At 37.2% G+C, this 14,753-nt stretch overlaps 1 protein-coding gene across 1 annotated transcript; it reads right to left on the reverse strand.

The window, feature by feature from the left end:
* Nucleotides 1–7,273: 7,273 nt before the first annotated feature.
* LOC124895635 (cold-regulated 413 plasma membrane protein 2-like) lies at nucleotides 7,274–12,369 on the reverse strand. The gene is made up of 4 exons (XM_047406073.1): nucleotides 12,018–12,369; nucleotides 9,463–9,570; nucleotides 9,256–9,326; nucleotides 7,274–7,778 (listed from the first exon to the last, which is right to left on the reverse strand). Exons 1-4 carry the CDS (start codon nucleotides 12,191–12,193, stop codon nucleotides 7,525–7,527), a joined length of 609 nt encoding a protein of 202 aa, XP_047262029.1. The 5' UTR covers nucleotides 12,194–12,369; the 3' UTR covers nucleotides 7,274–7,524.
* Between the last annotated feature and the right edge of the window lie 2,384 nt (nucleotides 12,370–14,753).

Here is a 14,753-nt window from a genome sequence, read left to right on the forward strand (position 1 = left end):
ACAAGGCTAGAGGTTGGCTATATGAACCGACAAGCCCCGCGGGCTATCTAAGTGATTGAAGGATACCTCCAAGATGATAAAGCAATCGAGATACTCTCCCCAAGAGACTCGTGAGCTGACTTGTGAGCTTGGCCAAGGATCAACCAAGCGAGCAAGAGTCCGTTGGCCTAGACGCGTAGTTGTGGGGCGACGTTGTGCTATGGAAGTTGGATGCAAGTTGTGCGGGCTATGTTTGGCTATGCCATAAGACATGAGAGGGCGTATAAAAGAAATACTCTTGTGACTAAGGCCAAGGATTGAGGGTTGCCCTACTCGGGCGAAGCAAAGGCCAAGTGTACATGCACGAGGCGATGTCAAGCTTGAGGATAAGACCGTGTATGTGATGGTGATGCTTAGGCCCAGGCAAGGGACGAGTATGTCCGTAGCTATCCCCAGGAGCGCATATGGATGGGATCCAAGGATTGAAGGTGTGCTACAAAAGTTGCTTATACGTCGGCCATGACTGGAAATATGTTGATAGGGCGGCACCAAAGGGAGCAAACCTCTAAGGCGAGCTTCCCACAGGCATAGGATCGTGCTAAAGACCTGGGAAATAAGGAAGGTTGGCCCATAGTTGCGGAAACCATGGGTGCCGCACAGGCAAAATTATGTGTCGCTGACACAGTGAAAAATGAGCTCGTGACACTAGTCTAATACATAAGAGAGAGATAAGTAATACTCTGAACGCTGGGAGATCACTCTAAGTCTCTGAACCAGGGCTAATCCGCATGATGCACACATTAATGGCGATACCCCGTACTATGATCTGCAAGCTGCAGAAGTATAGTATGAGTACCAAACGAATGGTACTCAGTAGGTTACTGCTAACTGAGCTCCAAAGATAAAGCAGATATATACAACATATAAGCAAAAAAGAAACTACACCCAAGAGTCCAGAAATCACATGACAGGTCAATGAGACAATGGGGAACAACTATCCTATTCATGTCCAAGAGTGTAACATAATAAAACTAAGGAAGTACCAGGGCGAACTATTCTATTCTAGCTACATTCAATATACGTCAATGCTATACAGTATATCCCAGGTCAATATACGAATAAAGAGTGAAATAAAAATATATGTAGTAGTATACAAGTCGAAGAAATGACCATACAACATGAACAACGAAGAGAGGGATATACGGTAGTATCATAGCTTTATATAACTAGATATATATAAGTATATATACATATAAACACGAGGTCATCTCAAAGCATAACCTATATCATCATATTCTTATTTAAGACCTCATTATAACACTTATCAGGATTTAAATACTATCATACTCGGGATTTTTAATCTACATGGCTAGACATGAAATAATCGTGCATAATAATGCAATCATAAGATAGGAAATGCCGAAGACATACCTCAAATTTCGATACCGGATTAAAGACTAATCCCTCATAAACTAGCCATAATAATGATCATAACAATGATAACAACAATATCAATAATGGCGTGAATAATCGGCTACTTCAGACAACTAAATACCTAGCCGAGCCTATGCGTACACCCACCGCCCCAGGCTCGAAAGGTTCAATCAACATACAATAACACAAGGCATATTCTTCACCCATATCTATGCAACTATCCCATACCGGCTGATAGACATAGGTGCATACTGGTGATAGGCAATGTGCATACAAGAATGAATGCAAAGTACACAATCAATATCATAACTCATCATAATTGTCCTCACCAGGACTATCATTATCATAATCAACCTCTGGCCTTGTCGGGTATCAACACATCATCAATAGTATCCTCCGGCCTTGCCGGGTATCAATATATCATCAATATATCCTCCGTCCTTGTCGGGTATCAATATATTATCAATATAACCTCCGGCCTTGACGGGTATCAATATCATAACAATAGTATCCTCCGGCCTTGTCGGGTATCAACATCATCACAATTACCATAACCAAATAAGATACACTAAAATACTCATAAACATAGACATATCACCATAGAATATCCATCTAGTCAATACTTCTAGACTACTCGTTATTAGTTAATCAACACTTATTATAATAGAATCACTAGTTCACTAGTAAACATATAACCTTTAGTTATTAGCCTAAACATTATCTTTACTCACGGAATAACAACTAACCACTATTTATTAAATAGCCAACATCTAACATCTTGTCAAGGCTCATCACTAGATCAAAACTGCTATTTATCCACCATTCATTAGTACCAACTAATCATACTATATCCGTTAATCATTAATAGTCAACAATTTACCATTTATCATCTAACCATTCTTTATTAAGTAACATCCTTCATTAACTAACCATCGTTTACCAACTAATCCTCGTTTATCAACTATTCAACATCATTATTATCCATGTATCAATCACCGCTAATTACCATATCTCAACTAAGCAAGGTTCATTAACTAGTACATTAGATTTCTAGTCATCAAGTACTATAGCCACCTAAAAGACATCTAGCTACCACTTAGCTTAATCCTTAATTAGAAAGAATAGTCATAAGATCGTATTTCAACTAGAATCACATCAATTACCAATATAATAATCATGAATGTACCAAATCTATGCATGCCTTCACCAGTATTCAATCAGTGGAATAATAAGCATTATACCGCATCTTCCTTCATCCCATACTGGAGAGATATGTATACAAATATATATATATTCATATTCATAAACTGTAATCACATTATTTATAATGACAAACAACTTCTCGGATATTCAATCAATGTCATAACGCGACCCTTGGCCCATTAATTTATTTGGAATAATCTCAACATTATAATCACAGCCTTAGGCCCATATTATATTCGAAACTCATATCAATAATCATATTTGTAATCCATAGCATATCTCTAATCATCTCACATATATGAGGTATCTCACATATAGGAGGCATGATATCAATAAGTATGTAAGCATCTCTCACGCATGCGACATCTCACATCTAGAAAATATAATATAGATAGACATGTAATCATCTATAGGATATCTTATATCAATAGGTCATGCATCATGACTACGAGGAATATCACTTCTCCAGGCCAATTTATATATCCAAGAGAAACATTGTCTCTATAGGTCCAACAATCATGACTAAAGAAAATATCAACTCTATAGGCCAATCATCAAGTCTAAGAGAAAATAACATCTCTATAGGACAATCATCAAGTCTAAGAGAAAATAATATCTCTATAGGCCACATAACGTATCTAGAAGGAATATCATCTCTAAATGCCTAATATCACTTCCACAAGGAGTATCATAATCATAACTCAAAAGTCACAATTCGGGAACGTCAATACAAGTTACCAAGTTATGAAGTAACCTTATTCTAAGGTTTACTAGCCTCATATATGTCTAACATCCGTAACTAAGTCCACAAGACTTAACACAAGCTTAGGCCTAAGTGGACCGAACGATCCCACTTCTAATCCACAATTTCCATAATCAGGCATACTATGCCCTAAACTAGGCTAAGGTATCTAGTTCATCTTCTAAATGTCAATTAAGCCATATTCAAGCCTAAGATAGCAACTTCGACTAAAAACGAGGGTACTCAAGTCAACTCTACCCAATTTACGGTTTCAAGACTACCACACTAGCCCAATAAGGTTAAATATCCAAATCATGCTTCAAATACTAAAACTATACTCCAAACATAGCATTATATCATATTCATGTTATAACTGATCTAAACTAAAGAGGGAAGGCAATAGGATACAAAAAGGGTTATATACATGCCATCTTACGAGTCCACAACCCTCATCTAATCCCCAAAACATCAACAATCAAGGCCAAGTTATCCTACTCATAATCAAGCCTAACATCCATATTCGCATGCAACATATATCACTCATCATCTATGAAAAAAAACTATACAGAAGCCTACCTCAAAGCCAAACCGCAAAACCTCACTTCATGCACCACATGCTCGTCTTCACTTTATAATCCTCAAAATGACATCACACTATCAAAACCATAATCTACCCATCAATACGAGTCTAATGATACTCATATTACACTATTGTGCTTCGGGTCCAAAAACAACACCAAAACCCCCAAGTAAATAACTGCATAGGGAAAATGAGTTTTCGAGACCAACTCAATGTTCACACATGAATAAGGAATCATAACCCTTAAAGAATGGGTGAAAACTTAGCATACCTTGGGCAAGAAATTAAGCCCTAAGCTAAATTGGGGTTTTGGGTCAAACTAAGAAATTCAAGCATGAATTCAAGGAATTCTTACCTTAATCTTGAAGATAATTAAGCTCCCAAGTCACCCTCTATGATCAATTTTGAGTTATTACACTCATTTTGGGGTTTCTAGGTCTAAATGGTGAAAGGGAAATGCCCCAAACGCATCTTGGAACCTTTATATAGACCCTACAGGTAAAGAGATGCCACTATCGCGGTCATACAGGCTGCGATCGCGCTCCCAAGATCTCACACTCTTGGCCGCGATTGCGGTTGCACCAGATGACATCAAACTCAAAAATAAGTTTTTGACCCTCGAAACTCATCTGGAATCCAAATAGCATGATCCAATAGTGAATTTTGAGTGTAACCAACATTTAAAATCCATTAGGATCATCAAAACATTCATAGAAGATCATTTAAGCAAAAAGTGGGGCCTACACCTATAGTTTTATCACTTCTTATAAAATCTGCTCAATAGCCCAAAATAAGTTCGGGAGCCTTGGGACCTGAACCAAGGGATTCCCTAGCCTAAATTCGATGTTCCGAATGCGATGGCAAAGTTGAATTTTCCATATAAGGTCGTTTCAATCAAATATGAGTCCTACACCCATTCTTTCCAATTTTTAACTTTCCAACCAATAGGTCAAAATGAGCTCGGGTTCATTGGGACTCGAACAAAAGGTCTACCTAGACTAAAATTGATATTCTAGATCTACTGGTGTAGTCAAAATTTACATCCGAGATTATTTCACTGAAGTTCACTCGGTGGCCATTTGAAACCAGCGAAGACTTCAAAACAGGGAATTGTTTCTAAAACTAAATGAACTGCCCGGTAACTGAACCGTCATTCCCAGCAAGTCATAAATGACTTGAGGCAGCTATGGAAAAGCTCAAACAGTGAAGAGAAGCATAAATATGGAAAATGACCTAAAGGGTCATTACACTAACCTATCGATCAAATTCCAACTACATACTTATACTTCACGGGGGTCCTATGACACCCCCCAAACTTTTTATTTTCTTTATTATTTGACCCTTAAACACTAACTTGTCACAGAAGGTAAAAACACCTCCTCTGGACGCGTAAATCTAATATCCAACGCTTTATTTTTTTTAAATATACACGTGACAGTCCAAATCAGTCCATATTAAGGCTCCTATGTGTTTTTTGTTTTCCAATTAAATATTCCTAATTTCTCAACCATTTTCTCCTAGAATATCTTTCTTTTTCTTGCCTTTTCCTTTATTTTTCAAAGATTGAAGCTTGGATTTAGTTGTCAAGCCTTTTAACTGTAGTTTTCACTCTAAAATTTGAAGATTTTAAGTTTGTAATCTTCTTCAATTTCAAACTTAGGACTCAAAGTGGAGTCCATGTGAGGCTATGCAACAATCTCCAAACTTTACACATGCAGAAGTGTTAACACCACCACTGATGCCCAATTTTCCCAACTTTTTTTTTACCTCAACGAATGGTGTCAATGATTCCCATGTTTACCAATTTGATAAGATGAAATTGAATCTTTTAGGTCGAAATCTTTGGCCTCAAATAATGATCTCTGTTTGTAGAATCTAAATGTATGTTGAAATTGACATCTATTCGCCCAATCAAACATTTCATATCTGAGGATTTCTTCTCTGTAGATGAAAATCAAACTTTGTAACTAATTTTTTCAAGAAGCTAAAAAATTAGTGAAAATATACATTAGAGGCTCATCGAAATGCCTCTAATATTTTGATAATATCAGGTGAAAATATATATCAAAAAATAAATCAACAATGATCTTTAAAGTTTTCATCCATCTGAAAGTAAGTTAAAAAAAAAATTGTTCTTCCCAAAAGGAAGGGTGAAGAAGAGAGGTGAAGAAGTGGGGTCCACTTTAAGAAGGAAAATTAAAAGAGAAAAGTGGGTGAGGCGTGTGTAATTAAACAAGTGCATATATCTGGTTTAGGTGGACAGTTCAACATTTAAAGGGCTAAATAATATAGGATATAAAAGGTTTAGGGGAGTCATAGGACTCCTGTAAAGTTGGAGTGTGTAGTTGGAATTTTGAGTATAGATTGGGGGGGTTTTAGAACATTTTATCTTTTTTTTTTTAAATAGGGCATTTGACGTTGATTTGAGTTTTTCTATTAAAGAAAGAGTCCATGAGAAAATTGTTTAATAACAAGGGTAAATTTAACTCCAAAGTATAACATTGATGTAAAATTGACACTAAAGTATGACGAAAGGTATATTTAGCTAATTTTTCAAAGTAAAGGATAAAATTAGCCCTAAAGCATGACGACAAGGGTAAATATGACCCCAAAGTATGACAAACGACATAATTAGCCAATTTTTCAAAGTTTAGGATAAATCTGATTTTTTTCCCCCTTAAATGTACCTCCCACACAGATTGTATGATTATTTCTAATGCGATCTTCCACCAACACAATTATTGAGTAAAATTTGTTAACCAAAGCTTAAGAAGATCAAAAAACAAAAACATTTTTAGCATATTTCTTCTAAGATTTGAATCGCAAAACACAAAGTGATGAAAAGTTCTTAAATAGCATGTAATCACAATTAATGGTAAATTTGAAATTTAGAACAAACTCAACATGCTAATTTTCGAGCCAAATGAGTCCCATATAACAAAAATAAGGTGAAAAAGAAAAACAAAAAGTACGTTGATGTGTAAAAATAGTCCAATTATCTGAACCTTAACGCTGACTCATAACAATTTGATCGCTCAAACACGTGTTTGAACCAAAAAATGGATCGAACATTTTCATGACTAGCAACATAAGTAAAAAGTTTGGATTTGCGCAAGAGGAATTGACCCAAGCAAGGGGTGTCAATCACGTAAAATAATAGATCAAAGGTCCCTTGTCAAGGATTAGAGAATAATAATTTTGAAATAAAATGTATAATAATTGTATACTGCCATTTTAGTAGAGGGTTAATTTATCTCGATATTATTTATCCCACCATTTTTACTAAAATTATGAAATATGAAATTAGTTGTCCCATACAATGTTTGGAAGAAATATAATCTCAACATGACCAATCCAGTGTTCGATTGGCCATATAAAAGTTATAATTGTCACCTTTCCAAGTTCATAGTCTGCAAGCGTTAAACGTGTGAAGATAACTTTACAAATTACATCAATCATAAGTACTTTATATGTCAAAAGTACATAATCACTTAACCAGAAATGTTTAAACCACGCCCAACATAAAACCAGTTTATTCATCGTTCTAATAGTAAAAACACACAGATCATTTTGCAGCCAAAGTTCATCAAACGGCTCGTAGTACCAGAGCCCAGATTGGGTAGACCAACAGAAGGATTATACCAACTGTGTTAGATATACCATTGCTTTGTGTCAAGGAATTTCTGAATCCACCAGAGGCTCTGATGTGCTCTTGGAGGAGATAACAGCCAATCAAAAGACATATCACAGTGCCAACCCAACTGTCTCTGAAAGTGTGGGCAAAGAGGTTGGGTGCAACCACTAGGAGTAGGATTAGTGAACCAGGCATCTCCAACCAGTCTGAATTTTACGGACAACATTGTAAAGAAGGATTAGCATATATCTATGACTTGAGCATACCTTGGTAGCATAATTTGAAGTAGATATTTATACATACACAATTTTAAGATTAAGAATTAGTGGGTTCCGAATGAGTGTGACATTCAGCCTTGTGACCATATGAGGTCCTGGATTCAAGTTGTGGAAACAACCACTTGCATAAATGCACACTAAGACTGCGTACAATAGACCTCGTGGTCCAGCCTTTCTCCGGACCTACCCCACGCATAGTGGGATTTCGTGCACTGAGCTGCCCCCCTTTATATAAACATATTTTTAACCAAAAGCAATAGGTTCAGTTAAATTCATAGAACTTGCTCTAGTTTTGCCTCCATGCGTGTTTTGATGTGTGCACTATAGAAAGAGAAGTGTACAAACCAGCAAGTGGGCACATCAACTAATCCATCGGGTACTTGCTTTTCCCACCAGCAGAGGTAATGGATAACTCCAGCCTACCAAGACTCATGCAAAATGGAAAGAACCTAATACTAAGTTTTAGTCTGCTAGATTTGAACCCTGTTCTCCTGGGATATTTTGCCCTTCCCAGACCACCAAACCACACCCTAGAGCATTATTAAAGTAGACATTGACCAGCTAGATTCACAAAGGAACTTGAAGAAGTCTTGCTAGTCTTTCCACCATCTATGTTTATGCCCAAGGGTGTAAATAGACTTGTTGAAGCTAATGCTCAAAATATTTTGGGAGAAACTACATTTGAGTTTATCACTAAGAGGTCAAGAGTGTGAAGATAACAACAACAACAACAAACCCAGTGTGTTCCCACAAAGTGGGTCTGGGGAGGGTAAGATGTACGCAGTCCATACCGCTACCTCCGAAGAAGTAGAGAGGCTGTTTCCAATAGACCCCCGGCTCAAGAAAGTGTGAAGATATTATCACTATATACAAATCGTGTTTTATGCTTCAGTCTACACATAAAAATCTACCCAAGGAAAGCAAAATATCAACAAAAACAATCCTCGTGACCGTTCCCAGGCGGCTATGCTACAAATTCGCTAAAACCTTCAATAATATCTCTAAAATTACTAGTGAAGCACTCATCTGTGTTTACCATTCTCCAATGGTAAACATGCACATATTTGCAGAAAGGAGAGTGCTGGTAATATGAATAAACCAGTTTATGATTACTGGTTTTGGTGGCTGGGCTAGTATCTCATCTGTGTGAAGCTCGGAGTTTCAAAAAGCATACTAATAAATTAAAATTAAGAGACATATATCTTCCATGATCCATCAAATGTTATGCTAATAAATTTGGGGTGCATATTACTTGCCGGAAAGCATTTCCAATTGTTTTTGGAATATTAAGAAAGAGTTGGTGGAAAAGGTTTGGATTACAAGCAAAAGAACTTAATTGCAGAAAGCCAAAAACGATAACCAATAGGTTACTTTCAGCATATAAATCAAAAGCTAATGTTCGTACCTGGAAAATGTCGTGGGAAGAAAAGCCTGAGTACGACTGCAACGAAAGCAATCCATTTGCCAACCTCTCCTCTGGAGATCAAAAACGATAATTGATGAATGAAGGAAAGAACCTCTTTGAATCAGGTAGCAATCTAGAGATAAGAGAATATCCTTGAAGACAAAGAAGCAAGGAGATATTAAATAGCACCAAACAAGGAAAGTTTACCTGAAGAAGTGGAATAACACTGAAGGGAAACTGAAGAAAATATATGGGACTAGAAGTCCAGTCAGCATATTTGTTTTCCAGTTTGTCCGGTCCAGTATCAGCAAATAACTGCAGATGATATTGGATCAACTGGTTATTACAAAATCCACCAAGAAAAAGGTGTAAACTCTAGGTTCTTTACAAACCTGTTTGACTATGAAATAAACTAAAGCATTTAAAGAACTTGCAACCAGCAAACGGACCACATTCCACAAAGATGAATCACATTTCACCAGCTACCTTTACACCATCAAAATATACTTATTCAATTGATTGAATCACTTCATCTAAAAGCTTAACACATATAATAACTTTTTTTTTTTAATTCAAGAATACAAGTGAAGCATATAAAACAAAGCAAGAACATTATACATCAAGCATAGAGAGGCGGCTTCTTACAACAGGTAGAAAGCAGAGAGAGTAAAGGTTGAGTAACGAAATGGTTGAGAAGAGAAAGAGCAAGAAGTAATGCTTAGAAAATCATACAAATCTTAATGGCTCATGTTATCAAAACAGAAGTCAATTAAGTAGAATTTTTAATTTGGTGCACCTGCACATTTATGCCATAGAAGCTATACTTCGTTGCTAGACAAACATTAGTGTCATGTCATGTTCTCTAATGGGACTACACAATATCGAGTATGAGAGAGAGCTTGCTCTTTCACAAGGACATACTGGGTTACTTAACTTTGTTTTGGGTATGGTCCAGGCAAGCATATTACCATAGTTGAGCTTTGCAAAGTAACAACGTTTTACACTAACTTACCTGATGTCTTCCTTTAGGCATACTAAAAATTAATTGGAATGACGTTGCAATATCTATTGTCTGCAGAACATTTTCGACACATAAAAGTTGAAGAACCAGAAAAAAGAGCGACTTCCAAGATTCCCTACACCATTAAATCAATAGACATCCCCATGTCCATGTAAAGGTGAATTCAAGATTTAGAGTTGGTGATTTGGAGTTCCACTGCACCAACTGAGATGTCAAGAGAAAGCCTTAAACTTCACTATGGCATTGCAAAGGGAGATCGAAGATGAAGATTTTCTGATGCAGTGTGTTTATGTTTAGGATGAAAACTTTGTCAAGAAATGCAGGTCAACACTTGGGATGTCTTTTCCCATTTTAAATAGATAACAAGAAAATTTAGCCTGGACTTACGCATTTATTTTTGAAGTAGACAACTTCTCTGTGATTTAAATGAATAGACACAACATGAGGAAAAATAGATAGGAGAAAGAAGAAGAAAGACAACCTTATCTTAGGAAAATCTATGGGGCAATGAGTTGGTGCTAACTACTAATCTCTTCATAATATGTTAAAAGCCAAGTAAATTAGCTCAGGGTTGGTAATGTAAAAGCAAAAGCATTGAATATGAGAGGTTATAGATATGATATCAAGCTTTATACCAAATTAGAGCAGCTAAACAGGATGACCCCCAAAATCAGGAAAAAGAAAAACGAAAACTAAAATGGTAGTCCACATTCAAGCTGCACCAAGTTCGAATAAGATCATTGAGTTGAAATATGGACACTAATAAGCCATACAAACTTTCATCCAGCCAGAGAAAAGTAAAAATATTTAAACATATAGGATAAATCCTATAATGCACATATTGCTTTTGCCTGTGAGAGAGTTCTAATTTGTAACTATGTGCCTAATCCACTCATCACATGTTGCGCTCTTCTCATTGTCTTACAAAGCTTAACAAACTAAGGCTTAATACATAGCCAGTCCCTTAAACTTGCCAGCAAATTTCATTTAGACACTCGAACTACTTGTGTTCCAATTGAAAACCTGAACACATGATAAATTATTCCAATTAGACACATCTGATTCACATTTTGAAAAAAAATCCTCATGGTCTCAAGAGCCTATTAGCTAGTTAAGTTAACCACATAAAATATCCTCTCTCCTTTAATTTTACGCATCAACCTTGGTTAGAAAACGTCTGGGTTTACGACTTACTAAGATGAATGCATATAATTAAAGGAGATGGTATATTTTATGTGGTCAACTTAACTACTCAATAGACTCTTGCTAATAAGCACAAAACTTTTTCCAAAATAACCATATCTAATTGGAATACTTTAAAATGTGATTAGGTGCTCAATTGGAACAGGTCATAGTTACTGATGTATTAAGCATAAATTAAACATTATTCGAAGAGAAACCAAATTAGTAAAAGTAACTTCTGGTATTCTTCAGAAAGTGATAAAGACAATATGATTTTCCCCTCGTTATCACTTATCGAATTGAAAACCTCAAAATCAAAAGGAAAAAATATCAAGCTAGCTATTCACGTCAAAAGTCCACTGGGAAAGGAAAAAAAAAAGAATCTAATGTCGCAAAGCACAGTTTCCTCAATGTAATAGACATAAGAAGACTAAAAAAACTTCTTTACAATAAGTTTCTAACTTTTCGTTAATCAGAAATTATAAACAGATGACATTACTATTTATCATTACAAGCAAAGAATAAAAGAAAGAAAGAAAAAAAGGAGTTTGGACATTACATGGCAGCAAATGAGGCAAACCATTTGAGTAAAGAAGTACCAAATCCAAGACCACCAAGTTTAGTGGCATGATCAAGTAGCTTCTTAGCAGCTAATTTGAGCTCATTAAGATCTTCATTAATCAATCTGTTAGTATCTTCATCAGTCTTCATAGCCAAATAATCCATCCTCCCCATTTTTCTTACACCTCTTACTCGTACTAGATCTGAAATATTATTGACAAATTAGTAAGGATAAAGGGGAAATACAGAATTAATGTGTACAATCCAGCCTGTCGAGTGACTATTATTAGTATTTATTTTTCAAGTATAGGTATAGTTGAGATCAGATGGAGATGGCGGTTTAAACTGTAATATTGGACACGTGCGGCCTTACAAGGGAACTTAAATTTCGCCACTTTGACCGAAGTTAACGTACCTTGCCACCTTGGTACCACGTTTCTTACAAAATTGGGTTTTACGCTGCGTCGAACAATACTTATTTATATTACTAAAAATAAATATTCACTAATATTTATGTAGTTTAGAAACTTAATTTATTATATTTATTTTATTTTTAATACTAAATATTTTTAATGTAGAGGTAAAGAGAGTTAGTGATAGACTGATTTCTATTAAGTTGGTCATGGGAGGATCTACGGTGAACGTTATTAGTGTCTACGTCCCGCAAGTAGGTTTGGACGAAGAGGAGAAGAAGGAATTCTGGGAGGTTGTAGATGAGGTGGTGAGAAGCATCTCGAGCACTGAGAAGCTTTTCGTGGGAGGGGATTTCAATGGGCATATTGGGTCTTTGTCGAGGGGGTATGATGATGTGCATGGCGGTTTCGGTTTGGTGAGCGGAATGAAGAAGGAGCTTCTCTGTTAGATTTTTCTAGGGCCTTTGGGTTGTGGATAGTAAATTCGAGCTTTTCGAAGAAGGAGGATCACCTTATTATGTTTCGTAGTTCTGTGGCCAAGACTCAGATAGACTTTTTGCTTCTTAGAAAAGAGGATAGAGCGCTATGTAAAGACTGTAAAGTCATACCTAGCGAGAATCTCTTGACTCAACATAGGTTGTTGCTGATGGACTTGGTTATCAATAAAGGCAAAAAGAAGAGAAGTGGCGAGGCATGGCCTAGGATTAAGTGGGGTAACTTGACTTTGGCTAGTGCTTTGGAGATGGAAGAGAAGTTAAAGAGTATGGGGGCTTGGGAGAGTAGAGCGGGTGTGGATAATATGTGGGAGACGACTACCAGTTGCATTAGGGAGACAGCTAAAGAGGTGTTGGGTGTCTCGAGAGATCGATCTGGCAAACATCGAGGAGACTGGTGGTGAAACGAAAAGGTCAAGAGAAAGGTGGAGTCTAAGAAGGTGGCTTATGCTAAGTGAGTAAGGATGATGAGGAAAGACAGAAGAATAAGGAGGAGTATAAGGTAGCTAGAAGAGAGGCTAAGTTAGCAGTTACTACGGTTAAGACAGCAGCTTTTGAGAGTTTATATGTAGCTTTAGAGGAGAAAGGCGGAGATAAGAAATTGTAGAGGATGGTCAAGGCCAGGGAGCGGAGGGCTCGTGACCTTGACCAAGTGAAGTGCATCAAAGAAGAGGATGGTATAGTATTGGTTGAGGATACCCTCATTAGAGAGAGGTGGCAGTCCTATTTTCATAAACTTTTGAACGACAGGGGGGAAAAAGGTTCTGTGTTGGGAGACTTAAAGATATCTGAGGAGGGTCACAATTATAGTTGATATCTGAGGAGGGTCACAATTATAGTTCTTGTAGGCGTATCGAGGTTGAGGAGGTCAAGGGAGCTATTCGCAGGATGCGGCGGGGTAGGGCGACAGGGCCAAATGAGATTTCAGTCGATTTTTGGAAGAGCACTAGCGGGGCAGGTCTGGAGTGGTTGACAAGGTTGTTTAACATTATTTTTAGAGCTGCTAAAATGCGTGAAGTGTGGAGGTGGAGCACGATGATTCTAGTGTATAAGAACAAGGGAGACATTCAGAGTTGTAACAACTATGGAGATATTAAGTTGTTGAGTCATACTATGAAGGTTTGGGAAAGGGTGGTAAAGTTGAGGATGAGGAGGATCGTGACGATCTCTGAGAATCAGTTCGGTTTCATGCCTGGTCGCTCTACCACTGAGGCCATTCACCTTGTGAGGAGATTAGTAGAGCAGTTTTGAGAGAGGAAGAAAGACTTGCACATGGTGTTTATTGGTCTAGAGAAGACATATGATAGAATTCCTAGGGAGATTCTGTGGAGGTATTTAGAGGCTAAAGGGGTGCCCGTGGCGTACACTAGGGTCGATTCAGGATATGTATGATGGTGCGAAGACTCGTATGAGGACAGTAGGTGAAGATTCGGAGCACTTCACAGTTTTGATAGGGTTGCACCAGGGGTCGACTCTTAGCCCGTTTCTATTTGCCTTGGTGATGGATGTTTTGACGTGACATATTCAATGGGAGGTGCCCTGGTGTATGTTATTTGCAGATGATGTGGTTTTGATCAACGAGACTTGAGGTGGAGTTAATGATAAGTTGGAGATTTGGAGACAGATGCTTGAATCTAAAGGTTTTCGGTTAAATAGAACCAAGACGGAGTACTTAGAGTGTAAGTTCAGTGATATATCGCAAGAAGATGGAGTAGTCATGAAGCTAAAATCTCAGGCCATCCAGAAGAGAGAGAGTTTCAAGTATTTGGGGTCCATAATGCATGGTAATAGTGAGATTGATGAGGATGTCACGCATCGTATTGGGGC

The sequence above is a fragment of the Capsicum annuum genome, unplaced genomic scaffold (genome assembly GCF_002878395.1).
Source record: "Capsicum annuum cultivar UCD-10X-F1 unplaced genomic scaffold, UCD10Xv1.1 ctg83355, whole genome shotgun sequence".
In the NCBI taxonomy this organism is placed as follows: domain Eukaryota; kingdom Viridiplantae; phylum Streptophyta; class Magnoliopsida; order Solanales; family Solanaceae; genus Capsicum; species Capsicum annuum.

Excerpts from the sequence above, each read along its gene's own strand:
- LOC124895635 (XM_047406073.1), bottom strand. The coding sequence starts at position 12,193 with ATGGGGAGGATGGATTATTTGGCTATGAAGACTGATGAAGATACTAAC. Across the intron at positions 9,327-9,462 it reads GTGTTATTCCACTTCTTCAG|AGGAGAGGTTGGCAAATGGA; the intron begins GTAAACTTTCCT and ends TTTGATCTCCAG. Across the intron at positions 7,779-9,255 it reads CTTCCCACGACATTTTCCAG|ACTGGTTGGAGATGCCTGGT; the intron begins GTACGAACATTA and ends CGTAAAATTCAG.